Source organism: Physeter macrocephalus, chromosome 14 (genome assembly GCF_002837175.3).
Source record: "Physeter macrocephalus isolate SW-GA chromosome 14, ASM283717v5, whole genome shotgun sequence".
Lineage (NCBI taxonomy): Eukaryota > Metazoa > Chordata > Mammalia > Artiodactyla > Physeteridae > Physeter > Physeter macrocephalus.
In genome coordinates this window covers 11,856,988-11,884,944 of record NC_041227.1, presented here as the reverse complement: position 1 = coordinate 11,884,944, position 27,957 = coordinate 11,856,988, and the positions used below count along the sequence as shown (strand labels likewise).

Below are 27,957 nucleotides of genomic sequence, written 5' to 3'. Positions count from 1 at the left end.
CTCTCTCCCTATCTCCCCCTCCCCCCTTTCCCCTCACTTCTCCTCTTACCTTCCCACCTCCCCTCCTCTCACCATCCCGCCTGCTCTTCCAATCCTCTAGCTTCCTCTCTTTTCTCCTCGCCTCCCCTGACTCCCTAATCACCTCTCTCTCACTCACCAACTTGCTTTCCATCTTCTCTCTCTCCCTCACCTCCTCTCTTTCCTCCTCTTACCCCTTTAGCATCTCTCACTCTCTCTTCTATTCCAGACTTCTTGTTCCCTTTCCTTTCTTCCTCTCCTACTATCTCCTCCGCCTCTATCTCTCCTTCTTCATCTCTTCTCTGACCCTGTCATCCCCACTCTCACGCTCCTCATGGCCTTTCTCCTCACCTTCTCTCCTCACACCCCCATCACCACCCCTCCTGCCTGTCACCACCTTTCTTCCGTCCTTCACATGCCCTCCTGCCTCCACACTTCTACTCACCTCCCAACTTTTCCCCCTTCTTCCTCCACCCTCGCCCCTCCCCTCCTCGTCCACCTGGCCCCGCCCCGCCCCAGCCTAGGCCACGCCCTCCAGGGTCACGGGGTCGACGGACGCCGTAGCGACCCTTCCAGTCACGTGGTCACGTGACGCGCTCCAACATGGCGGCGCCGTGGGGCCGCGGCGTCGCTTCCTGACTGGGCGGTGCGGACGGACGCGTATGGTGCCGGCGTGGACGCCGGGCCCTCAGCTTCGCTCGCCCGCCTGCTTGCGCCATCCGCCCGCGGGGCTGCTAGCCCCCGCTGGGCCGGGGCCATGCAGGAGAGCCAGACCAAGAGCATGTTCGTGTCCCGGGCCCTGGAGAAGATCCTAGCCGACAAGGAGGTGAAGCGGCCCCAGCACTCCCAGCTGCGCAGGGCCTGCCAGGTGGCGCTCGGTGGGTGAGCCGCCCCGGCCCGGCCCCACGCCGGCCGTTGTTACCCCACGGGGCCTCAGCCCGACCTCCTGGGCGCCACTTCCCCACGACCCCGAGTCCTACCCTCCCGCCCTCCTTGTTATACCCCGGGAGAAACTGATGCCCTGCCAGCTCGGGACTGGCCCAAGGTCACCTAGCAAGTTGGTGACAGCGAGGGCTGGCTCTTCAGCCTACCAGCCCAGGGCTCTTGCCACGGCTCCTTGCCTTCCTATTTCCTGGTTCCTTTTCTTGTCACCTTCAGAAGCAGCAGCCCTTGCTCTAAGTTTTTTCTTTACCTGGGTTCTGCTGGTTCGAGTTCCCCCATGTGAGCAGAACCTGTGAGAAGAGCTGCCCGACTGGTTTAGGGAAACTCCTGAGGCCTGCTTTGGAAGTGCCCAACTGGTGTATGTTTTCCTTTCATTTGGGGATCGCCCATAACTCCCTCCAGGAGGGAATGTAGAGGGTTATCCTGCACCTTCAGGTATTGTAGTGTTAAAGAGATCTGCTCGTTCCTTGCTGTCCACTCAAATAGAGGGTCTGTGAGGGCAGAGACTCTTGTTTGTTTTATTCACCGCTGGATCCCCTGCACCTGCAACAGGGCCTAACACGCAGTAGATGCTGACTGAATGGACCCACAGATGATTGAAAGAGGGGAGAAGTCTGATTCATCTCTAGTTAAAACCTTGGTAGTTGATTCCATCTTCAACATCCTATCTTTTAGTTTGTCACTCAACAAATATTTATCAAATGCCCACTGTGTACCAGGCACGGTGGCAGGCACTGAGGATACAGTGGGGAACGAGACAGACAAGGTATTTGCCCTTACAGAGCTTCTACTCTAATAGGGGAGGCAGAATAAGTAAATTTAAAAATGAATGAGACATTTTTGAATGCTAATAAATACTTTCGTAAAAGCAGTTTTTAAAAATTTATTTATTTTGCTTATTTATTATTGGCTGTGTTGGGTTTTCCTTTCTGCGCACGGGCTTTCTCTAATTGCAGCGAGCGGGGGCTACTCTTCGTTGCAGTGCGCAGGCTTCTCATTGTGGTGGCTTCTTGTTATGGAGCACGGGCTCTAGGCTTGCAGGCTTCAGTAGTTGTGGCACGCGGGCTCAGTAGTTGTGGCTGGCGGGCTCTAGAGCGCAGGCTCAGTAGTTGTGACACACGGGCTTAGTTGCTCCGTGGCATGTTGGATCTTCCCAGACCAGGGCTCGAACCCGTTTCCCCTTAATTGGCAGGTGGATTCTTAACCACTGCGCCACCAGGGGAGCCCTAAAAGTAATTTTTTCATAATTACTATACTTTCGTAAAATTTTTTGTAAAAGTAGATGTGATAAAGAGGGCCTGAGGACTGCTTTCCATAGGGTGGTCAAGAAAGTAATCCTTTCTGAGGAGGTGACGTTTGAGCCGAGTACTGAAAGGCAGGAAGTATTCACCACGTGTAATTTCAGGAGAAGAGAGTTCTAGGCCGTGAGGATCAATACATTTGACCAGAGTTGGCGTCAAGTTAATTCATCACCCCAATGCCTTTGGTTTGGAACCTAAAAAGACCTGTTTTTCCTAACAAGTGACCACGTAAATGGAAAGTTTGATTTTCTGTCAGAGTTTGAGGTTACCATCACCTTTCTCCTTTCATTTGGTGCAGGGTACTCTGGGAGTCTTCTCTTGGGGCCTAGGAATGGGTTTGTGAACTTTGCATTTATTTCTCTGGGAAGAAGGCCATGGCTTTCATCAGCTTCTCAGAAGGGTCTGAGACTCCCTCAAGGATCAGGAACTATTGATACAAAGGTTGTTGTTGCTGAGAAAATCTGGAAACATACTAGTCCTGTGAAAATCAGGATCAATTAGAGGAATTTACTGAGGTTTAGATTTGTAAAGCTTTTTTATTTAGGAAACCAAGGCTAACTGTTGGATATTGTTTTATCAGGAATGCAGGATAAGCACTACAAAGCAGTTAGTTAGGCAAAAGCCTGGTACTTACAACTCTGCTTGGAAATCTGCCTGCATTCTCTCCTCAATGTTACTTTAAGTGAATTGTTGCAGAAGTTTCAAAATAGTTATTTGGCAGAGAAGTTTTCATTCCCCCTTCAGAACACTTAACATCAAATTTTCAGCAAATTGTGTATCACTTTGTTGGAACCTACGTATAAAATCGTCACATGGGTCATAGAGGGCCTTAACATTGAGAGCTTTTTAGATACTTTTGGATCATGCCTGTTGAGAAGTTCAGATTTTTCCAACCCAAATTGTGGAATGCACATTCAGTGTTTTGGTAGTGAATTGTAAGAAATAGCCTATACTGAAAATATAAATTCTCCATTAAAAATATTTTTCTTGTCAAACAATATAGACGAGTTAAATAAAATATTCCCATATGATGTTATTTAAGAAAAAAAAAATAGCCTATAAAGGAAGAATTTGACCACAGGTTAATTGAATAGCAAATTGTCGTGGTGGCTCATCATCATCAAATTGAGTAATTATTACAAGGGAACCTATGTAAAGTGTTGAGTTAGACTGGCCATCTTTTTTTTTTTTTTTTTTTAAGACAGTACTTGTGTGTCATTGCTGTTAAATAAAAATGACTGCAGAAGAAAGCATATAGCAAAGTATCTGGTGATATTTCACTCTGCATCTCAAGGCCCAGTTTTGTGTCCAGTAAAAGTACCTGAAACAAGGCTGTGTACGAAGCATTGCAATGTGGCGAGTATTTTAGAGATTGCCATGTATAGATTATTACTCATTTTGATAAGAGGAGCTGTAAGTGACTGCTCAAAGTTGAAATGCTTGAACAATAGGAGCACTTCCAGGAAACAGCTTCTGTGACCTTCCACCAGTTGTAGCATATTAGGGGGAGGGGATCACGGATGCAGGGGCTGTGTAGCGTAGGGATTTGGAGCGTGTTCTGTGGACTCAAGACCGCCTGGGTTCAGATCCCTTACCTTCTATTTGCTATCTTTGTGACCTGGGACAGATCTTACAGCTTCCTGATGGGGTTATTATAAAGATAAAGTTAGGGGGCTTCCCTGGTGATGCAGTGGCTAAGAATCTGCCGCCAATGCAAGGGACACGGGTTCGAGCCCTGGTCCAGGAAGATCCCACGTGCCGTGGAGCAACTAAGCCCGCGAGCCACAACTACTGAAGCCTGTGCGCCTAGAGCCCGTGCTCCGCAACAAGAGAAGCCACCGCAATGAGAAGCCCGCTCACTGCAACGAAGAGTAGCCCCCACTCGCTGCAACTACAGAAAGCTCACGCACAGCAACGAACAAATAAATAAAATAAATAAATTTATTTTAAAAAATGATAGTTGACATGTGCAAAAAACTTGACATGTAGTAGGTGCTCTGTAAAGGCTTGCTCTGTTATTTATTATTTTAAGCTGTGAGAAACCACAAGACACCCTAAGCACCCTGGCTTGATGTTAACTTAGGTTGGTTCCTCGTTCAAGAATGACTTATTGCTCTATTTGGTTTGTAGATGCAATAAATAAGAATGTAATTACACGACTGAAAGGCTGTGTTTATTAGAGTATTAACTTGCTAAGCTCAATGAAGACAAGGGTTGTTCCTTGTAAAAGCAGTGATTACCAGGATGGAATAGGTTTGGAGTAAGCTCAGGGATTCGTCTTCACTAAATGCCAAATGCATAGATACGGTCTGCCCAATTAGAGGATCATGGGCTTCCAGCCTTTATTGAGAAATCAAAAGAGCCTGTGAAAGTATTCATCACCCTAAGGACGTTGTTGCTCTTTACTTTCTTAATGAAATTTTGATATATATTAATAATCTTGAACCTTTCAGCCCTCCAGTTGGGGTACATAATTACATTTTTTTAAAATTTATTTATTTATGTATTTATTTATTTTTGGCTGTGTTCGGTCTTCGTTTCTGTGCGAGGGCAATTACATTTTTAAACCTCCCTTTCACATAGGTCTTATTTAAGAGCCATTCTCTCCCATGGTCTCTTTAAATTATATTTCTGGTCTTAAACTCTATCAAGTTTAGAGACTTGAGAAGATAATCTGAGTGGTTTCGAATGGTGTGGAAATCTCGAAAACTTTAACTGAATTGTTTTCACAGTAGTCTTCATATATGGTAAGAGATTCAGTATCTTATTTAATAATTCAATACCCACAAAGTGCCAAGTAGGGGCTGAGTGCTCTGTAATTGCCAGTTGTCATTCAACATACCTATGTTTTTCATATGAAATTGAGTGACTTTAATTTTTAGAGCAGTTTTAGGTTCACAGCAAAATTGCATGGGAGGTGCAGAGACTTCCCATATTCCCCTCCCTGCCCCCACTCATGCATGGTCTCCGCATTACCAACATCCCTCACCAGAGTGGGGCGACTATATAGTGACGAACTAACTCTGACGCATCGTTATCACCCAATTGAGTGAGTGACTTTTTTTTTATAAATTTATTTTATTTATCTTTGGCTGCGTTGGGTCTTCGTTGCTGTGTGCGGCTTTCTCTAGTTGCGGTGAGCGGGGGCTACTCTTCCTTGCGGTGCGTGGGCTTCGCATTGCAGTGGCTTTTCTTGTTGCAGAGCACGGGCTCCAGGCGCACAGGTTTCAGTAGTTGTGGCTCACGGGCTCTAGAGTGTAGGCTCAGTAGTTGTGGCCCATGGGCATAGTTGCTCCACAGCATGTGGGATATTCCCGGACCAGGACTCGAACCCGTGTCCCCTGCATTGGCAGGTGGATTCTTAACCACTGTGCCACCAGGGAAGCCCGAGTGAGTGACTTTTTAAAAATCACATGTTATATAATAGCTATATGATATCGGCCATGTACTAAGCACTTCTGTGTTCCAGGCACAGTGCCATACGCTTTACATGCAATTTAGTTCTTACTATTATTATCCTCATCGAGGCCTTAAGAACTTGGCTGATGTGACTTAACCAAGAAGCAGTGGAGCCAGGCTGTGAACACTGGCAGTCTGGCTCCAGAGCCCAAGATCTTAACTATTACTACCATTGCTCCTCCATACGAAAGTTCTTGTGTTGTATAAAATACTCATTGGAGTCTTAAACAATCATTATATTGGTAGTGAAGTTTCTATGCAGTGAACTTTTGGTGATGTTTCAGTAAGTAGAGCATTCAATAAGTAAAGAGACCGTATTTTTTGTAGTTGAATTTTGAGATGTAGTATATGAAAGCCTCTAATCAAAAAGATCACAGCTTTTTCTCTGCAGCTTTTTACTGCGTATGTCTTTGGTTTAATTTAGGGACTAACAGGAAGAAAGAAATGAAGTTAAAGAGCTGGTTTCCCACGAGTTTCATTTGAAGTGTTAAATCTTGCTGATTTATGACCTCCCTCTACATCAGCAGTAAACTCCCTCTATTCATTCTGGAGTTGTGACGTGTGATTGATGTCCATCTTTGGGTACAGCAGGCAAAGGGAAACCAAAGCTCAGAGGGCAACTTGCCCACATCTGCACAGCCAGGTGGGCAACAATTACAACGTGTAGCTGACATATAAATCATAAAATCCACTTTTAGATTTGCTACTTTGTTTAATATACGGGATTTAGAGACATGTGGGTCATTGGTGATCTTAGCTTGAGCTGTTTTGGTGGCACGCTGAAGGTGAAAACCAGACTAGAGTGGGTTGAGGTGTGAGTGGGAGGTGAGGAAATAGACCGTGAGCGCACGCAACTCTTTGCCAAAGTTTGGCTATGCTGTGAAGGGGAAGAGGGAGTTGTGGATTGTGGGGGTTCTTTGGTTTTTTTTCTTTTTCTTTTTTTAAAGGTAGAAAAGACTCAAACTTGTTTAAATGTCATTAGGATGAAGCCAATTAAGGGAGTATATTCATAAATTTTAGTTGCATATTAATATACAAAAAACATTCAGCATTCACATGTCCATATAATATATGGTAAATGGCTTTTTCCTGCGTACGATATTGTTGTTCTTCTAACTTTGATGTGTTTGAAATAACTATTCTCATCATTAGGAGGAACGTTAAGTGCAAAATTTGAAAAATACCAAAAATATCCCTAAATTGTCATAAAGTAAGGCTTTCAATTGAAACACAAAATAAAACCTTTAATGTTAGCAAAGTCGGGTGTTTTGATTAGACATCTTGTTTATGTGTGCTGTAGATTATAAAAATTTTGAGAAAGAATAGGACTTGGGATCCTGACATTACTTTTTGTTGAAAAGCTTTATAGTGATTCTGCAGGAGGAGGTTCTCTGTCTAGAAGCAGCACTAAAAATTGGATTTTGATTATTGAAAAGCATTTATTTGTTGGATTGGCAGAAAATTCATTGGGAGCTGCGTTTGAAACTTTGCTTATTGATTGGTCTTGTGATTCTGGACTAATCATTTAGCTTCTCGGAGCCTTGGTTTCCTGGGTTGAGAAAGGTGATAATACCTGTGTCACAGGATTATTGTAAAGGTTATATGAACTAACGCAATAAATAACTGACACTGTACCTGGCACCTAACAAATGACCTACTAAAATTCAGAGGCATTGGTGTTACCATATTTCAAGGAGAAGGAACTGAATACTTGTTCTTCTTGCCTCCCTTACTGGTTGGTTTATGGACATCTTTGCTGGTCTCTGACATTTCGACACTGGTGAGGCAAGTGGTTGGAAAAATTTATAGCTCTGTCCTGTACTTGTAAATCTCAGGGGAGACTGTAAGCAGTGCTGGGGAAAACAGTAAGACCATTCTTTATGGAAAAGAGCAAACTTGTGAAAACGTGTGCTTAATCAGCAAGTACATGGAGTCTCCTATATAAATAGCTCAGAACTGTATTTAGTTCTTTTTCACCAGGCTGAGGGGGCCTGCCTGGAAAATACTTGACTTTCTTTCCAGCAAGGTTATCTTAGAAAATACTTAACTGTTTGCAAATTCATTCCTGGAGTCTTCCTATAAGAAGCTTCTTTGGGTTTACTGTCTTGGTTGTAAATGAATCTTTTAGCTTTTTTATTAGGTATTTCATTAGGTTTTATAGACTTGTGGGGAGAACAGCCTTCTTGTGCTAGGACCTAGAATTCTTAAATTTTCCCTCTGTCCTAAGGAGTAGTCAGTGCATACTTGTTCTCTATATAGTCCTTCTGACTAAACCAGGGTGACATTCATTCAGAAGGTATTTATTTGGGTGTCATACCAGGTGTCATGATGCAAGGAAAACAAAACAAACAAAGACCCTGTTCTCACGGTGTTTGCAGTTAAAGGGGAAGAAGGGGACTGTTCAGATGATCACGTCCTCTGAGTCATGCTAACAACCTGACAACTCCTAAGAAGGAGAGAAACCTGGTCCCACAAGGGGAGTGGACAAAGGGATGAAGGAAAGCTTCCCTGGGGAAGTCTTGAGAGCTGAATGATAAATAAAAATTAAATAGGTTAGGGTGAGAGGCATTATGGCAGCAGGAGGGGGAACAGCATATGCAAAGGCCCTGTGGCAGAGAGGAATATGATGGTTAAGGAAACTAAAAGATACAACAGCCTGTGAATCTATAGTTACCTCAAAATTTTTAAAAAGCTTTAATAATAATTTTTTTAAAAAGAAAATAAAAGAGGGCACTGTGTGGTTGGAGCATGGCAAATGAAGGGGGAGAGGTTTTGGGGATAAGGTGGGAGAGGTAGTCCAGGGTCCTACCATGCAAGACCTTGGAGGTTTTGTTGAGGAGTTTGATTTTTAGACCAAAAGCAATGAGATAACACTGCAGAGTTCTAAACAGGGAAGAAGGTGATGGGATAAACAGGTTTGTATTTTGGAAAGATCACTTGAGCCATTATGTTCAGAACATCTTCAAGGAAAACCAGAGGGACTGCCCAGGGACCAGTGAGAAGGCAGTTACCATTATCCAGGGGAGAGATGCTGGTGGCCTGGACTTAAGTAGTGACAGTAGTAACAGAGTAAAGTGAATGTATTCCCCACTTGTTTGGAAGGTAAAATGAAGAAAACCTGGTGATGGATTGGGTAAGAACACGAGAAAGTGGATCAGTAAAGCTGACTCTTAAGTTTCTGACTCACCCAACTGGATGGATAGTGGTGCAGTTCTTTTAGACGGGAGTGGGAAGACCATCTAGGGAGAGGTGGGTGCAGGAGCTTGATCTGAGTTGGGACTGGGATGTATTAAGTTTCACCTGCCTTTGAGCATCCAGTTGGACAGGTGGAGTAGGAAGTGGATGGATGTACGAGCCTTGTGTTCATAAGGCAGGCCGGTGCCGGAAATCAAGATCTGGGGGTCATCCGAGCCCAGGTGGGAATTGAAGATGCAGTTGAGGCTGCGAAGGCCTGTGGGGGAGAGTGTACAGAAAAGGAGAGACAGGAGAGCCTGGGCCCGAGGAACCCCGGCCTGCCTGGCTGGGCAGAGGAGGCTGAGTTTACCAAGGAAGTGGAGAAGAGATGAGACAAGAAGCAGACGGCAGAGGAGAACGGGTGCTTATGAAGCCAGAAGTCGAGCAAATTTCAAGAGGGGGAGGTCAGTAAGGTCAAATGCTGCAAGGAGGTCAGGTCAGATGGAAACTGGAAAATTGCCCATCAGATTTAGAGACATGCGGGTCATGGGTGACCTTAGCTTGAGCTGTTTTGCTGATGCAGTGAAGGTGAAAACCAGACTGGAATGGATTGGGCATGCATGGGAGGTGAGGAAACAGACACAACTCTTTCCAGGGCTTTGCCTGCGGTGTGAAGGAGAGGATGGAGATGTGGATTGTGGGAGTTTTGGGTTTTATATTTTTCTTTGTTTAAAGGTAGAAGAGGCTTGAACTTGTTTAAATGTCATTGGGAAGGGAGCCAGTTAAGGGAGAGGTTAAATAATGCAAGAAAGAGAAAGGACAGTTTATTCATTCAGCAAATACTGAGTGCCTGCTCTGTGTCTAGGAATTCCTAGATAATGGGGATTCAGCAGTGAACAAAACAGACGGAAGTCTCTGTTATCACAGAGTTTATATTCTACTGGGGAAGATGGAGAATAAGTGAACTGATACAAAGTATGTCGAGGGTGGTAAATACTGTGATGAAAGACTAGGAAAAATCGGTGTAAAGTGAAAAAATAAAGCAGGTAGGGTGGTCCAGAATCACAAGGAGGGCAGTTTTAGGTGGCGAGGAAGGCCTCTCTGAAGAGGTGACATTTGAACAGTCATCTGAAGGAAGGGAAGAGTGAGCCTTGTGGATATCTGGGGGAGGGAGGGCATTCCAGGTGGCAGGAAGAGCAAGTGCAAAAGCCCTGAACAGGACAGGCAACAAGTAAGCTGGGGGCAGGGTGGTAGGAGGTAAGATCAGAGGGATAGCAGGGGGCCAGACATTTTGGAGGCTTGGAGGCCAAGGTCAAGGTTGTGAGTTTTTACTCTGTGAGATGAGAAGCCAGTGGAGTTTTGTGCAAAGGAGCAGATGTTAATCAGATTTACATTATGATGGTTATGGATAATCTGTTTTGAGCAGATGTAATCTGATTTACATTTTAAGGGAATCCCTCTGGCTGCTGTGTAGACAAAGATGTGGGCCGGGAGGAAGGGTGAGAGCTGAAGCTGTGAGACCAGTTAAGAAAGAGGCTCTTAGTCTAGGTGGGAGATGATGGTGGCTTGATCTGGGGTAATGGGGGTGGTCCAGCATGTGAGAAGTGATCAGATTCTAGGTAGTTCCTCAGGAGGCAGTAGGCATGGGAGACTGCAGAGTTGGAGGGGCTTGACACTGTTTTCTAGCAGGAGAGAGTGCAGGCTGGGTACAGAAGTAGGTGAGTTTGTAGATTGGCCAACAGGAAGTTGAGGGAGTCTCCTCGTGTTGGCTTCTAATTTCTGCATGAAATAGACTGCTCCATCGGTTGTGAGTAAAGATGAATGGTGATGACTAGGAGGGAGAGATGGGGTATTTGAAGACAGCAGAGAAATGTGCAGTAGTCTTTGTGGAGAGTTGGAGGTGGTGAGCTTAACTGGCAGTATTTAGGGTTCCATTGTGGTTGGTGATTAGGGCCTTTATAGACCTACCAACTTGCCCTGTAGTCAGAGGTCTGGTCGTTAGGTGGAGACAGGTCAGAGGAGAGGGTCATATAATCTAAGTTTGGGATTTTGCCAGAAGTTAAGACTAAAGGTCAGAGAGAGTCAAGCCTATTGTTTGGCTGTCATTCAGATAACAATCCTGTAATGGGATCCATCCTGGAAAATGAAAAAAGGGGAAAGCTGACAAGTTCTTGTCCTTGTCAGGTCTGACAGGCCAAAGAAGGGTCCTATTGGGAGCAGTTAGTAGGTCATCTGGAAGGAAAGGAGGTTGTGGGCGGAGAACAGGCAGCAGCTAGAAGTAGCACAGTTCCAAACAGGGACAAGATTCAGAGTGTGGCCAGCCACACCAGGCTGACTTGGGGTGGAGGAGGAACTGAGGGTAGTGTTGGTTTACATAGTAGAGAGGGGTGTGCAGATCAGATGTGTGAGGGGAGGTGAAGGTTCCAAGGGATGTCGTGGGGCTTTGGGGGGGGTTGACCGGGGATGGCGTTGTTGAGCTTGGTCGTGGTCATTGTTGGACTTAGCTTGGGAGTGGAGCAGAGAATGTGAGCTGGTGCCAAAGTCATTGATGAATGGGGAGGTGTGACCCGAGGTTCCTAACTGACAGCCATGCCCAGGAAGGATTTCCCAGGAAGGATTTTCCAGGAAGACAGCGTGGCTTTTCAGCTGCAGCTGCCCCACCCAACTCAGTTCTCGATCCTTTCCTGCCCGCTCATTTATTGCTGCTAATTGCCCAGTTGGCTGTTGGGAGAGCAGTGCCTGTTAAAAGGCAGGGCAGTAAACTGGAGCAGGTGTGCCCCACCATCTACTCCTCCTCCTTCACCCGTCCTCCTCCTCTTTGGCTCTGGAGCAGACAGCCTGGGTGTGAATCCTGCAGTGGCACTTCCTGACTGTGACTGTGGGCAGGTGACTTCACCTCTCTGTGTCCACGTTCCTCACCTGTATATGGTTAGGAGATGAGTCTCTTGTCTTCTTGAGTTGTAAGGAGGACCAAATGGGCACCTGCCCCTAGAGAATGTCAGCAGTTATTATGATGATTTGTGTTCCACTGATTTTCTTCTTTCCCTTGGCTTCCCGTCGTTCCACCGATGGCACTAGAGATTTTGCACTATTACTGACTCCTGTTTTAAGATAAGAGCAAGAGAACGGACATTTATTGACCACCTGTGTATGCCTGACACTGCCTTAGCCATCAATACTTTGGGTTTGTCAAAAGAATTACCTACACCCAACTGCCTAGTTACAGTCTCTGGAGCATATGGGGCTGTTTTTTATCATCCTCGTTTTTTTTAGAGTAGGACGTCAAGATTCAGGGAGGTTTAATAACCCACCTGGCATCATTCAGCTAATAGATGTCCATCTTCTTTTGGAACTTCCAACCCATTTCTTGTCTTTCACCACATCAGGCTATGTCAAGTGTTCTGTGGGACCCCATGCCACACACCTTTTCCCTGTTGTTGTTTTTTCCCCTGCCTCTTTTTTTTTTTTTTTTTTTTTTGCCACACTTCATGCAGCATGTGGGATATGGGATCATAGTTCCCTAACCAGGGATCGAGCCTGTGCCCCCCGCAGTGGAAGCACGGATTCTCAACCACTGCACCGCCAGGGAAGTCCCCTGCCTCTTTTCAATGGAAAAAAATATTGTATTATCCAAATATATCTAGAAGCCAACTGTTGGGTCAGACTATATGGAACTACTACCCTCAGGCCATTTCCAGCTTTCCTGTGGCTCACGCTCATCCTTCCCTCCCCCCGCCCTGGCCCCAGCCCCCACTATTGCTTGCCTGGGTTGTTAGCAGCAGCCTCTTGATTGGCTTCCCTGCTTCTATGCTGTCCACCCTCCTCTTTATACTCAAAACTGCAGCCAGAAGGATCTGTCCAAACATAGGTCCGCTCAGGCCCCTCCCCCACTGCCCTCCAGGGGCTTCTCATCATCTGGACCCCTACTGGGCCTTGTGGAGAGGATTTTTCAAAATTTTTTTCTTTAACAAAGAATGTTCTAGAGAGTGCAACAATTCCTCGTACTTGTGGGAATACTTAAGTATAGATTAAGAAGACTAAAGGAAATCTGTGATCACGTGTTTTGTGAAGATCGCAGTTTCTTGGTCTTCTGCAGTAGGTACTGCTCACTGTGGAGGGCTGTGCCCCGCCCTGCTCAAGTCACACTGGCCCTTGTTCATTCCCATCGGAAAACCAGGGTGCACCTTCCTGTGGTCCTTCCTGTCCCATCAGGCCAGGAAAAGAGGTGGGGGGATTCCAGAGCCTGGGTTGTAAATAGGCTCCCCGAGCTGGATGAGGCTCATGGAGCAGTACCAACACCAAGCCTTCCAACTATGGTCGCAGCATTCACGCTGTGAATTAGTGATGCAGAACCAGTGTTTATATTGTTTCGCATTTATAGGTTACGGAGTAATTCAACATGCTTATTTGAGAGCCAAGTTACCCAAGAGGTTATGAACACAGGCTTGGGAGCCTAATTTTCTGGGTTCAAGTCGCAGCTCCACCTCTCACGAGCTTGTAACCTCTCTGGATCTTGTTTCTTCATCTGTAAGATACAGCAGAGTTTGGCCTCGAACCCTGGTCCTCTGGCTCCTTAGTTGCTCTTTGTTCTTTGGCCAAGCAGCATTTTGCTTGTATAAAACGGAGATGTTTTATTTTCCTTGTGCTGGTCATAGTCCTTTATCCCCTTCAGTTAGTTTTCTGCGGCCAGTGAATTACTTTCTCCTCCATTCTTCTCTATCCCTTAAGGCAAAGGTTGCAAGCCCGTAGTCTAAGGTCAGGGCAGCCTGCAAACCAGCTTCATTTGAGCATAATTTTTTTTTTTGGCCATGCCTCGCAGCTTGCAGAATCTTAGTTCCCTGACCAGGAATGGAACCAGCACCCCCTGCAGTGGAAGCGTGGAGTCTTAACCACTGGACTGCCAGGGAAGTCCCTGAGCATAATTTTTTTAAACAATTGAAATTACTTCGAATTACAGTTGGAGTTTTCACTTAAAATCCAGATTTTGACTTCTGGAAAAATCAGAACAACGGGCATCTCTGGGCTCAATCAGCTGGGACTGAGACTGTGCTGTGCTTCATGCCCTGTTGTGTGGGGAGGGGGTCCTCCCTGCCCCTGATGTCTTATACCCACCCGTGTCTCTCCAGGAGGTTTCCTGCCTGGCCTCCATAGGTCTTTGATTTGATTACGCTTAGTGCCTCAGTGAGTAAGTAGCAGTCCTGGTGATTGATTCTTGGGTTGGCACCAGTGGCATTCTAGAACAGACTATCTTAGAGCTCAGAGGTCAGCCCAGACTCTAACAAAGGCCTAATTGCTTCAGATACACTTAACATCTAAACTTAACTCTAATAAGGTAACCATGACTGGAAGGAACCCTTGCATTTGAGTTCTGGCATCAGTGCCCCTCTGACACGTCACACAGTGACAGATGATATTACCACCAAGCAGAGTCTTGACATTATGTATGTTGATTTCTGCAAGCTGAAAGCTTGGCCACCAGCCTCCTGGGCTGGATTTCCCGGGCCACTCCCACAGCCTGGGGCCTCAGCTAGAGGAGGCCAGAGCTACTTCCTGAGTGGATTCTTGTCCCAGAGGAGCAGGAACCATGCCACAGAGCTCTCTTTAGCAGACCCTGTGTGTCACAGGCCTTATGGTCCATGAGCGAAATGTTTGATATTAGTCATCTGGTGTTTCTCTTCTGTTTTCTTATGTGTGTAGTAAGAGGACATTGAAAGAGTGGCTTGAAGGTTAAAATTGCCACCTCTAGTGAGTCCAGTTACTCGGTTTTCACTTCCAAAATGTCAGTCTAGAATAGAGTTGTCCAGGCAAAGGAAACTTGTCACTTCCAGAACTGTGTTCTGGGGTTGCTAGGATAACTAATGCCATATCCAAACCACTGGCTCTCAAGAGATTGTGTGAAGAAGGCTGGCCTTTTGGAGGTTATCTCAATACATGGCATTCAGGTAGACCTGTTTCACTGGACTGCTTTGATAATACTGTGAGCCTGCCAAGCCTGACACGTAGGAATGCATTCGACTAAGTGGCTGTGGGGGAATCCGGCGTGTTTAGATAGGATGTTCTTGTCTCAATGGCACAAAATCTTGTTTTCCTGGAAATAAGATGATCTCTTTGAGACTGTGACTTCTGAGTGTTGGTAGTATATCCATAACCATAACCATGTAGTTGTTGTACCCTCCATGGTAAAGGTTTATAAATTAACTTTAATTCGTAAAAATTATATATGCCATAGGACAATATAAATGTACTTAATGCCACCGAACTGTACACTTAAAAATAGTTAATGTGGTAAATTTTGTGTTACCATATTTACCACAATTTTTTTAAGTGCTGAAGAAAAAGTATATATACTTACAGAAAATGTGGAAAAGAGAAAAAGATCATCATCCCCCTACTTAGGTAGCTTTCAATATTTTGTTATATATATATTTTTAATATACATATTGCATTCTCCTAACATGCCTTTCATTCTTCCCCACCAGATGAAATTAAAGCAGAAATAGAAAAGCAAAGGTAAGCCTGGGCATGTTCTCCTTGCTGAAGTGCGGTATGAATGGAGTAGTAGGTGGTGGCCGTGGGAACCCCTTTCACTGCATGTTTTCCCATATTTCTGATCCTCAGGGGTGGCACACACTCTCCTAGCACAGCGCTGGGCACATCGCAAAACTCTGTATGTGTTTGAACCGATACCGAGTTAACAGGTTACTGGCTCAACAACTGCATATTTGGAGGAAAGGATAAGGAAGGTCAAGTTAATGCTGTTGTACCTTCTCTTGACAGAAGAGGCAAAGCCCTTGTCTCTTGTATGTCATGCTTCCTCAGGCAGGAGGGCAGCTTGTTCTGTTAAGGGGCTGCTCCGCATCTTCTTAGTAATGAAGCCATTGAGTCCCATTTCAGAAATACAGCTCTGACGTGGCAGGTGCCAGGATTCAGTCCAGGCCCCTGACGATACAGCTTGCTCATCAGAGACCTTGTTCTTTGCCTGTGGCCCCTTGGTGTTTTTTCCTAATGCATGTGTTTAAACTTTTCATTGTCTAGCCCCACAGATGCAGTTTGCAGGCACTTTTAATTAAATGATTGCAAGTGGGATGGGAAGTTAGAGTGGGGGGTAGGAAAAGCAAGCTCTTTTTTCTTTTCATTTCCCCTCTCCGGCCCTCTCCTGCTTTTTTCCTAGGCTTGGTGCTACCGCACCACCAAAGGCAAACTTCATTGAAGCTGACAAGTATTTCCTTCCATTCGAGCTGGCTTGCCAGTCCAAGTCCCCACGGGTGGTCAGCACATCCCTCGACTGCTTGCAGGTACCATGTTTCAACTTGGTGGTATAAAGGATGTTCTCTCAAGCCACTGGTCGTCCTTTACACAGGAACTGTGCCCGTGACCCCCTGGTACTCAGAATGCTTCCAGAGGTGATGGAGAAAGGAGCATTTCAGCTCATTCTTTATGGAGGTCTTGTGAGGGAGGGAAGAACGAGAGGTCTAACCTCTTTACCTAAAAAAAAAATTTGTTTGTCTAGAAGTATTTTGTTGATCTCTCTTAGGTATGTTTTGCTAAATGAAACCTTTAGCATTGATTGGAATATTTGGTACATATGTGGGTACGTAAGATATTTAATGCTACTTCTTTATTGATGGCATTAATATTCATAATGCCAAGTAGAGAAATAGATATCATCGACTCTCATTATTTGTGGTGATGGTCTATAAAGTTGCTGTGAACACAGAATTAGCAAATCCTGAAGCATTTTTCCTGGAGTTAATACAGGGCTAGGTTCCTGTGAGCCTCTCTGGTCACGTGTTCATCAGCTGATCAATACATAACTTTATTCTTTGTGTGTTTCTGTTTAAAGACACCTTATTTAAATATATATTGTTGATTTGTTAGCATTGAACTTATGGTCAACAGCACTATGACACATGCCTGAACAAAGCTGATCACACGTCATTTCTCTGTAGGGCACATCCTACAGAGACAGCACTAGACAGCCCTTAGCACTGTACGTGGGGGCCATTTTAAATGGCAAAATCACCAGCGAAAAGGACAAAAATGTGAAAACCATGGCAATAAATAGATCACAAGAAAGACACTGTTTACGATATGAGAGGTGAAACAAGAAATCAGAGCGTCTCTTTATTTGACCTTAGCCAGGAACTTGTGCATCAAGTAATTCAAATTTTTCACTGCACCGCAGGTATCCGCAAGTGACCACAAAAGCGTCCCAAATATTGATTGGGGACTTACAAATTTTACTGAACGGGCACATTCACAAGTACAAACCTGTGAATAATGAGATCGACTGTACTTAGGGCCATAAGTAACCTTGTTATAAGTTACTTTTTACTGGTGAAAAAGCAGCAGTGGAGAAGTTAAGGTGATTTGTCCAACGATGTGCAGATAGTGAGGGACAGAAACAGGCCTACAACTTGGGCTTCTTAATTCCCAGTCCAGCGTTCTTGTATTTTTCCTAAGATCTACTCATGAAGCTTCCGATTACCTCAGAAACATTTGTTTTTAACCCCAGTGGGCAACCTACAGCAATGAAAAGAGCTTGATAAATTTTAAAAAATACAGTGGAGAGAGCCACAATTTACCAGTACTTTCTAGAACAGGAATAGTGAATAGGTTCTATATTATATTGCTTGGAAGCTGTGTTGAAAAAATACCTGGAACCTCATCTGGGTTTCTTGAGAAAGTGCCATGATTGATTGGTTCTGTCTGCTGAGGAACAGGACTGCCAAGTGGCGGTGGGCATGCCACATTTTTGGCATCTCTAGTCTAATATTTACTCTATTAATTTCTCTTGTTTGATATATCTGTACTTGAAAATTGATGAGAGTTTCTTCACAGAAGCAGCTCTTCCATATCAAAAACCATTTTCTCATTCAGTATAATTCTGTACAGATTGTCCTATGTGGAACATGTAATGAGCCAAGAATTTTAAAGTGGCAGGCTCAAATCTTGCTTCTATCCTAAAATATTTGTTGCTGTGAACATTTTCAGAGGAAATTCGGCATAATTAGCTGTTTTGTCCTCATGTTAAGGTTTAGTTTGGAAGCTGGTGGTGATAGTTAAGATTATTGATGTCCTAAACAATGCCAGTGTATTGAGCACTCAGCCTGTGCTGGGCCCCGTGCTAAGTGCTTTATCCCCATCATCATGTTTAATCTTCCCAACAACGACCTGAGGTTCCTACTCTCATCCTCATTTTAGAATCAATGAAACTGACGCTTGTAGAATAAAATGACCAGCCCTGCCAAGTTCCCTTGGCCAGGCAGTGATGGGATTGGGTGGGTGTCTAGGACTTGTTTACCCCAAGCCTGTGTTCTTAATCAGGGGTCCTTAAACTACGCCATGAGCCAAATCTGGCCTGCAGCCTGCTTTGGTAAATAAAGTTTTATTGGAACATAGCTGCCTTAATCTGTTCAGACTGATATAGCAGACTACCACAGACTGGGTGGCTTAAACAAGAGACATTTATTTCCTACAGTTCTGGAGGCTGGGGAGTCCAAGATAAAGTACCAGCTGATTAAGTTCCTGGTGAGCCGTCTTCTTGATTTGTAAATGGCCAAGTTCTCACTGTGTCCTCACGTGGCAGACAGAGCAAGCTAGGTGTCTGGTCTCTTCTTATAGGGCATTAATCTCATCATGAGGACCCCACCCTCATGGCCTCATGTAAACTTAATCACCTCCCAAAGGCCCCACCTCCTAATACCATCATATTGAGGGTTAGGACTTCAACATAGGCATTGCGGAAACACAAACATTCAGTCCATAACACCAGCCATGCCCTTTCGTTGATGTATTATCTATATGTCTGCTTTCCAGCTACTACAGCTGAGTTGAAGAGTTGGAACGGAGACCATATGACCTGCACAGCCTAAATATTTAGCATGTGGTCCTCTACAGAAAAAGGCTACTGACCTCTGCTCTTAACTATTATCCTGTAGTTCTGGCCTCTTTAATTAAAAATATGCTGTGTTTTCCTGGAAATAGTCTGTTTCTGGAACTCTGTACGTGTGAGTATTGTTTCTGATGGAAACATCGACGTCGTGCTGTACTTATCGACTTGAGTGCAGTACCTGTCTTGAGGCTTTTGGCAAGTGGTTAACTCTCTTTTTCAGAACGGAAGTTCTCTGTAATGTGATAGGTACACTAAGATTTCTTTGGTTAGTATACAAAATGCAAAATGTATCGTCCTTTTTATGACATTAGAAAGTGGCTGGGTGCTCCCTGGAATACTGAATGAAAAAATGCATTTCTTCTTGGGGTTTGTCCTTGCAAACCTGTTTGACTGCCTTTTCCCAGTGTGGGTGATGTGACTTCTGCCTTGGAAATGGAGGGCCAGTTTCTAGGAGTAAAGGTTGGTTTTGGCAGGGTTGAAGCCAGCTGCAGATGCATCCATATTGTGCCCTGGGCATTTTAAGGAGTCCCTTTTTGAGCATGGAGAGATGATGCGGTAGCAAAGGTGCTTCTGGGTTTGCTCTGCTGTGAGTACAGAGCTCAGCATTCCCTCCCCCACAGGGAGAAGCCCAGAGCCTTCCCTTCTCACTTCTCCCAAGTGATAAAGATTCTCCTTATTCCTTTCCTTCAGCACCTGGTCGCCACACACTCCCCCAAGGCCAGGACTGGAGGAAGGAGGGTTAGTTCAGTCTTGCCTAAACTAGTGAGTGATCTTCAAGTTTTTCTGGGCACATACCAACCACAGAAATTATTTTTGAGAATATTCTCTCAGAATATTCGTATTTCTTCAATTATAAGATTATATACAGGTACTACTGTTATTAAATTACGTACATTATAAACAATACAAAAACAGACCTTTTAAAAGGGTAGGACAAAAAAGTAGATAGAAACAGACTTCTAATATTTTCTTTCTACGTAAGGCTGTAGGAAACCACTGGTCTGAGCCATCTGGTTCATACCACAAGCATTATCTTTTTTTTTTTAAATTAATTTATTTAATTTATTTATTTTTGGCTGTGTTGGGTCTTCATTGCTGTGCACAGCCTTTCTCTAGTTGCGGTGGGCAGGGGCTACTCTTCGTTGCAGTGTGTGGGCTTCTCATTGCGGTGGCTTCTCTTGTTGTGGAGCACGGGCTCTAGCCGTGCGGGCTTCAGTAGTTGTGGCTCGCGGGCTCTAGAGCGCAGACTCAGTAGTTGTGGTGCACGGGCTTAGTCGCTCTGTGGCATGTGGGATCTTCCCGGACCAGGGCTCGAACCCATGTCCCCTGCATTGGCAGGTGGATTCTTAACCACTGCGCCACCAGGGAAACCCACAAGCATTATCTTTTAGCTCTTATTTCTAAAAGACTTCGGATTTTTTTTTTTTTTTGCGGTACGCGGGCCTCTCACTATTGTGGCCTCTCCCGTTGCATAGCACAGGCTCCGGACGCACAGGCTCAGCGGCCATGGCTCACGGGCCCAGCCGGTCCGCGGCACATGGGATCTTCCCGGACCGGGGCACGAACCTGTGTCCCCTGCATTGTCAGGCGGATTCTCAACCACTGCGCCACCAGGGAAGCCCAACTTTGGATTTTTTAATGCACATTTTAAAATCTATTGTAATAATATAAATTGTACCTGACTACATTCTCTGTTAGAAATTTCTTTTAGAACTTTACAGATAAGGCTGAAGGCCCTTGGACTGCTAGCCCCAAACCCAGTTGCCTATTTAGGTGTATAGTTTTCTCTCTCTTTTTTTTTCTTTCTGTTTTTCTTTCTTTTTTTTTTTTTTTTTAACATATATATCATTTATGATATCATTTTTCTGTGGAGGACCACATGCTAAATATTTAGGCTTTGTAGGTCGTATGGTCTCCATTTCAACTCTTCAACTCAGCCGTAGTAGCTGGAAATGATATCATATATCATTTATACTTGTACAGATTTTTCTGTGGCTTGCTTTTTACAACAGTGTTTTTAATGCCAGAACACTACATGCAAATTGAGGGCATTCCTGTGGACTGATAAATGATATGTTATGCAACTATTTTACTTATCCCTCCCCGTCTAGAGGGGCATTAACAAGTAGCATCCCTGTGCAAGCAGCCTCCTTGGACACAAGTATCAGTGAGCCAGCTGCCCAGAGGCCTCCCTCCTCCGCCCTTCTTCCCATCCCTGCTTCGCATCAGCAGAGAATAAGACAGGAGCTTCTACTTTCCATCTCGGTCGGTCCCTCATGGTCCAAGCCACCAGCATCTCCCCCCCTAGACAGCTGAGGTGGCCTTGTCATGGGTGCCCAGCTTCCACTGCTGTTGCTGTCCAGTCTGTTCTGTACTCAGGAGCCGGGCGGAGCCTTTAGAAATGTATCCCATCATGTCCATCCTTTGCTTATACCTGCTAGTACTTTCTACCTCACTCACTGTGCAGAGCACCTTCCTCAAGTGAGCCTGCCAAGCACGCTTCTGCCCCTGTGAGAAAAAGGACTGTCTTATCACTGTTGTACCCCCAGTGCCAAAACAACATCCGGTACAAAGAAGGGTGAGAAGGCAGAACTAGCAAGACCACAGGTTGCAGGAACTCTGCTTTCTTCCGGCCCTGCCGCACAAGGGAGTAAAATTATACTTAAAAGCCTTTTCCATTGGAACGGTAACGCGCCCTTTAAGGAGTGCATAGAGGGGCGAATACTTCCGATCTTTTTTTATATTTGAATTAAACATTTGTAATTCACCTCCATCTTTGCTTTGCACCATCAGTGTTGGGTTCTGTGGGGCCTGCTTTTCAGCATTCACATTTTAGGAGCTCATAGACCATCCCACTCATAACCCAGTACTCAAAACGGACTTGAGTCCATTAGGAGTGAGGAGTCAGCAGTGTCCAAAACCAGAGCTCATTTACCAGGTGGCTGGCACCAGAGCTTATTTACCAGGCGGCCGGGAAGCCCGCATGGGGAGCAGCGATGAGAGCAGATGAGGTAAAAGGCATCTGGACTTGTTCTTCAGAAACACATTTGAGCACCTCCCCGCCTTGTCTGGAGCTCTCTGGGGTCGGTCTTGAGCAGCAGAGTGTGTGTAGGCCTCTCGCTCGCTCACTCGGTCACTTGATCCAGCAGTGTCGTATTTGTGCTCTCAGTCACTCTCTTCCATCTGTTTTTCTTCCTGCTTATTGAATGGCGGCGCTTTCGAGGCTAATGATGGGGAAGAGCCATTGAGAAACGGCCTCTGGCCTCCGCAGGGCGGCGCATCTTCCTGTTGCAGTGGTGGCGGCACTGTGGATCGCCTCAGGAGCTGTGTCACTCTGGGCAGGTAGATCAAGAATGTGACACGCCAGAAACCAAAAAGATAAAGAACAGAACAGCATTTGTCAGAGTCTTTCCTAAGTCACTGGAAGCAGAGGGTGCCTTAGAATTCACGGATCCCAGAGGGCTTGTAGCAGATGAGTGGTTCTTTTTATCTGGTCAGCCATCAGGATAACCTGGAAGGCTTGGAGAAAAACCGATTCCTGGGCTCCACCCAACAAGTTCTGTTAGGGGAAGTTTGTGTTGAGGTCCTGGAATCTGTATTTGTAACGAGCTCCCTCAAGTGACCCTGAATCTCAGCCAGGCCTTGAAACCATCCTGACCTTTGAGTTCCCTTCCAGCTCTCAGATTGTCCCTGATGAAGTCCAGGTCAGGAGTGAGGTGGCCCAGGCAGGCAGGCGGCCCCTGTCCAAACTGATCTGTCACCTGACCGAGAGGGCACAGCTCAAGCAGCCTCTCATCTGAAGAGGCTGCCGCACGGGTGACATGCAGTTTGATAACGTAGGTGCAGAAGTCAGTTAGTTTTTTTACTTTAATTTTTGGAATAGAAAATACACCAACATGATTTGATTCAACATTCAAAAAGAATGAAAGCCTGCTCTACAAAATGTTAGTCCCACCCCGCCTACAGCTGCTTAGTTCTCCCTGCACTCAAGCAAACCATGTTATCATTAGTTTTTTGGGTTTTTTTTTTTTTTTTTTTGTGGTACGCGGGCCTCTCACCGCTGTGGCCTCTCCCGCCGCGGAGCACAGGGTCTGGACGCACAGGCCCAGCGGCCACAGCCCACGGGCCCAGCTGCTCCGCGGCATGCGGGATCCCCCCGGACCAGGGCACGAACCCGCGTCCCCCGCATCGGCAGGTGGACTCCCAACCACTGCGCCACCAGGGAGGCCCCATTAGTTTTTTATGTATCTTACAGTTAGAAAAAAAAAAAAAGTTTTTTAGCAGCTTCAGATATAATTCACATGCATACAATTCACCCATTTGAGGTATACAGTTCAGTGACTTTCGTATATTGACAGAGTTGTGGAGCCCTCACCACGATCTAATTAGAGACCATCTTTATCCTCAGAAAGAAGCCCTGTTTTTGCTCATCAGCAGTCACTCCCTATTTCCCTGGGATCCCCCCAGGTCTAGGCAGCCGCTGACTACTTTCTGTCTCTATTATGTATAGTTTTTAATCGCTCCATTTTTTACACAAGTGATTGTGCGCTGGGAGCTGTTCTGCATGTGCCTTTTCCACCATCGTGGGCTCTTCTGCCATCAGGAGTCAGGCTGGATGCTGTGCTCTCAGGGTGGCTGTGCCCCCTGCACCCAGGAGAGCAGAGAGATCTGTGGGAACCGGGAGTTAAAGGCCGAGCCCACTGCCTGCCTCTTACTGCTGTGGGCGGCCTCAGCCCTGGCCTGGCAGAAACTTCTCATGTCTATGATTTCTGTGTTTAGAAACTCATCGCATATGGGCACATCACCGGCAATGCCCCCGACAGTGGAGCCCCTGGGAAGCGGCTGATTGACAGGATCGTTGAAACCATTTGCAATTGTTTTCAAGGCCCTCAGACCGATGAAGGAGTTCAGTTACAAATAATTAAGGTATTTCTGTCTGTCTGCCTGGTCTGGATTTTAAATGAGAAAGCTCATTGCCCTTGGGAATTTGGCTTTCTAATTTACCATGTGTTAGTTGTCTCAGGAGGTGCTGAGCTGGAACAGAAAAATGTAAGCATCACTTAGATCTTTTGTTAAGTGTCAGAACTGATTAGGGTGGACTAAGGCAAGAGTGGAACCAGGTGTGTTTTCAAAGTAAACAGTTCCGCTAATAACTACGTAAATTGCTTGTGAATTAAATTGACTTCAAATCCTCTGCTCTTTCCCTTCGAAATTCTGGATTCCCAGACTGCCATTTCTCAGCAGGTCCTCGTGTTGATACTTTTATCACCAATTTGCCCCTGTCCTCTTACCCTCCCTTTCCTTCGCCCTGTTCCATTTCTGCTGCCAGGAATGGTTTGGCATGGGGTGGTCCCTTCTGCTTGTCAGAGAACCGATCAGGATGGGTGCGGTCAGTGTTTCAAATCTTAAATCCTGGATGTATTAGGTTTGTGAGGGAGCTCCCTGTTAGCCACACCTTTCCTGAAGCTCCCTTGAAAACCCACCAGGGAACTCGGAAACTGACCCTCCCCCCCCATCAAAACATGTATATTTTGTGATTGGCGCAGGTGAGATCAAGTTGGAGCACTTTCCCTCCTGAGAGAAGAAGTGTATTTTTGGCTTTTTAAAAAGTAAGCTGATAGAAAGCCCACTTCAGCACAAGTTACCTACTTTAAATGATTTGTATTCTATGGAGTTAATAATTGTGTTTAAACTCAAAGCAGTAGGGGGTTGGCTTTTGGTACTAATCCTCCACTTTAGTTTGCAGAGCGATCTTCTTAAACCAAACCAAATTAAAAACAAAGCCAAACCGTGTAGAAAAGTTTGGCTGTGAGAGGATGGGAGGTGGGTGCTCGTGAAAGTGAAGGTTGCGGTTTTCTGTTTTAGGCTCTTCTGACTGCAGTGACATCCCCGCACATTGAAATTCACGAGGGTACTATCCTGCAGACGGTCAGGACATGTTACAATATCTATTTGGCCAGCAAAAATCTCATCAATCAAACCACTGCAAAGGCTACTCTTACTCAGATGCTGAACGTCATTTTCACCCGCATGGAAAACCAAGTGGTGAGCGGTAGCAGTTATCAGCTGATGGGGGGTGGGACACCATCCCATGCTCTGAACTGTTTCATGTGTGGCCTCGGTGCTTGGTGAAGATTCATAGCATTTTAAAATCAATCCCTTCCTCCTCTGAGTTCTCTGCACTCTGTTTTTATCCTTGCTTTAAAAAGCAGAGAGAGAATCTAGCATGGGTTTTGAAATTTGCATTCAGAATTTGCTTTGAGTTTGCTGCAGGAATTTATTTCCTTTTTTAAATTCTATCCTTCTGTTTGGAAATTTTTTATGCAACAGGCTGGCGTATTTTCTGTTCCTTATCAAAACGCTGGATCCATTTAGATTGAATCCCTTTTTCGTTGCCTTTCAGTTGCAGGAGGCCAGAGAATTGGAAAAACCAATCCATTCGAAACCCCAGTCCCCTGTGATCCAAGCTGCAGCAGTGTCCCCAAAGTTCAATCGTTTGAAGCAGAGCCAGGCACACAGCAAACCAACAACTCCTGAGAAGACAGATTTAACCAATGGTGAACATGGCAGGAGTGGTTCTGGAAAAGTGAGCGCACAGAATGGAGATGTGCCCAGAGAGAGAGACCCGTCGCTATCAGGTACGGCCCATGCACTTCCCTGTCCATCCTGTATCCGAGGGGCAGGTGAAAGAGTTGTCTGGTGTCGTTGCAGGAAACCTCTGATAGCAGCTCTTCTATTTCTGGGCCTTCCCCTTGACTTCCCTTGCGCTTTTCTCTTACAAAACACAGCCAGTGAGGCATGGTGTCTCAGATCACGTTGTCAGTTGTGCAGTTTTCTTTGGATAGTTCCTGGAATGTATTGATATCTAGCCACTGCTACTTGATGTCAACTTCAATGCCGTGGGTTCACTTTGGAGCATTTGTCTCCCAGGAGTTAATCGTTTGGGTAGTTGATCATTCAGTGTCTGTTTTATCTCCCAGAGGAGGACAAGGACCTCCTCTGTCATGTATCCACAGAATCTCTGTGCTTTACCCACTGCCGGACAGTTAGTTGCTATTTACGGACATCTGTGAAGGGAGCCAGAAGGTGGGTGGGTGGGTGGATTCATAGAGAAGCAGATAAACAGATAGCTTTGTTTTCTTCTTCTGAGACCAAGTACACTATTTGGTTGTCTTTGCTTTTTTAATTGAAAGAGATATTCCACACCTGGTGATAGTCTTAAAGTAAGTAAAACATTAGGCATGAAATTTTTGACTGGGTTGTCATATATTTCTGAATGTTTGCATCTCTCTCTGGGCAATTTGTACAAACCAGATCCTAAGTTCATATATTTTTCAAGAATGTACCTTCTTCCCAAGTGATTCTGCCAAATAATTCTTCGCTCTAGCTGACGGCTCTACAGTGAAGTATCTGACCCACCTTTTTTTTTTTTTTTAATTTTTTTTATTGTTGTAAAAGTCACATAATATAAAACATACTGTTTCAACTATATTTAACTGTACAGTTCAGTGACACTAAGTACATTTCACATCGTTGTGCCACTCTCACCATCATCCATCTCCCGAAATTTTCACCTTCCTGAACTGAAGCTCTGTCCCCATTAAACACTGGCTCCCCATTCCCCCTCCCCACCCCCGGCCCCTGGCATCCAGCAGTGTACTTTCTGACTATGAATTTGACTATTCTAGGTATTTGGTATAAGTCTCGTATCTTCTTCTGCCCCATTATTGGTAATGACGTCTGTTGGTGGTATGTTCGCTACCAGAGGGACCATACTTGAGCAGTTTTTGTTCATCTGTAATTTACCAGTGCTTGGCACAGGTAGGAACAGACCAAGTGTTGTTGCTGGAATGTTGTTCTGTATCAGTTTACCCAAGGCAAGGATCAAAGAAAAAGTTGCCACAAAGAACTGCATGTGTGTCTCGTGTGAACACTGTTGCAGGCTCCTCAGTCCCACTGTCATGTGTCTTGGAAGGTGCTTAGGAAGTCCTGGCCCACCCTCTGTATGTGTCATCGTCTTTGCCTTATTAACTCTCAGGGCAAGGACCAGGCAGGTTTTTACTGTAACCTTTATCAGACTGTGGTCAATCAATCAATATTAATATTTAAACAGACTGTAGTAAGCATAGCTGTGCAGATGTAAAAACAAGTCTCTCTGAGCTGTAAGAACATCCTTCCACTACAGCCCATTTTTCACATGGCAGCCAAAGTGATCTCTTAAAAGCATGAATTAGGGGCTTCCCTGTTGGCGCAGTGGTTGAGAGTCCGCCTGCTGATGCAGGGGACACAGGTTCGTGCCCCGGTCCGGGAAGATCCCACATGCCGCAGAGCGGCTAGGCCCGTGAGCCATGGCCGCTGAGCCTGTGCGTCCAGAGCCTGTGCTCCGCAACGGGAGAGGCCACAACACACAACAGTGAGAGGCCCGCGTACTGCAAAAAAAAAAAAAAAAGCATGAATTAGATCACCCCCCCCGCCGCTCTGCTTAAACCCCTCTGATAATTTCCCATCCCGTCCCATTCAGAGTGAAGTCTATGCCTGCCCCATCCCCACAGCTTCCAAGGTCCCATGTGGCCTGGCCCCGCCCACCTCCCTATACCCTTCTTCTACTTCCTTTCCCCTTGTTTGGGATAGTGTTTCTGGTTCTTGAAATTGTGGTGCTTGCTCTTAGTGGCTTTGTACTTACCGTCCCTTCCTTGTCCCCCCCTTTGTCTTCAGGTCTCTCAGTTCTAACTGATCCCTCTCTCTGAAGCTCCCCATCACTCTGTCCCGTCATCCTCTTTTATTTTCCTCATAGCATTTTTTATCTTTCATCCTTTGTAAGGTTGCTTTATTTTGCTTTTAGTCCAGCGGCAGATTTTTGAAATATATATAATTTTATTTATTTATTGGCTGCATTGGGTGTTTTTTTTTTAACATCTTTATTGGAGTATAATTGCTTTACAATGGTGTGTTAGTTCCTGCTTTACAACAAAGTGAATCAGTTATACATATACATATGTCCCCATATCTCTTCCCTCTTGCGTCTCCCTCCCTCCCACCCTCCCTGTCCCACCCCTCTAGGTGGTCACAAAGCACCGAGCTGATCTCCCTGTGCTATGCGGCTGCTTCCCACTAGCTATCCACCCTACATTTGGTAGTGTATATATGTCCATGCCACTCTCTCACTTC

The 27,957-nt window shown here is 45.4% G+C and overlaps 1 protein-coding gene across 3 annotated transcripts in view; it reads left to right on the top strand.

Moving 5' to 3' along the window:
* Window positions 1–621: 621 nt before the first annotated feature.
* ARFGEF2 (ARF guanine nucleotide exchange factor 2) overlaps window positions 622–27,957 on the top strand; it is a 108,231-nt gene continuing 80,895 nt past the window's right edge. For 2 of the 3 annotated variants that reach the window (XM_024128292.3, XM_055090927.1), the window contains exons 1-6: window positions 622–896; window positions 15,374–15,404; window positions 16,066–16,189; window positions 23,569–23,715; window positions 24,655–24,834; window positions 25,193–25,427. In XM_024128292.3, coding sequence (XP_023984060.1) covers window positions 776–896; window positions 15,374–15,404; window positions 16,066–16,189; window positions 23,569–23,715; window positions 24,655–24,834; window positions 25,193–25,427 — 838 coding nt within the window. In that variant the 5' untranslated portion in view covers window positions 622–775. Of the gene's footprint in view, window positions 897–15,373; window positions 15,405–16,065; window positions 16,190–22,031; window positions 22,132–23,568; window positions 23,716–24,654; window positions 24,835–25,192; window positions 25,428–27,957 lie in introns of those variants that run through there. The other variant, XM_055090929.1, reaches the window with a different exon arrangement.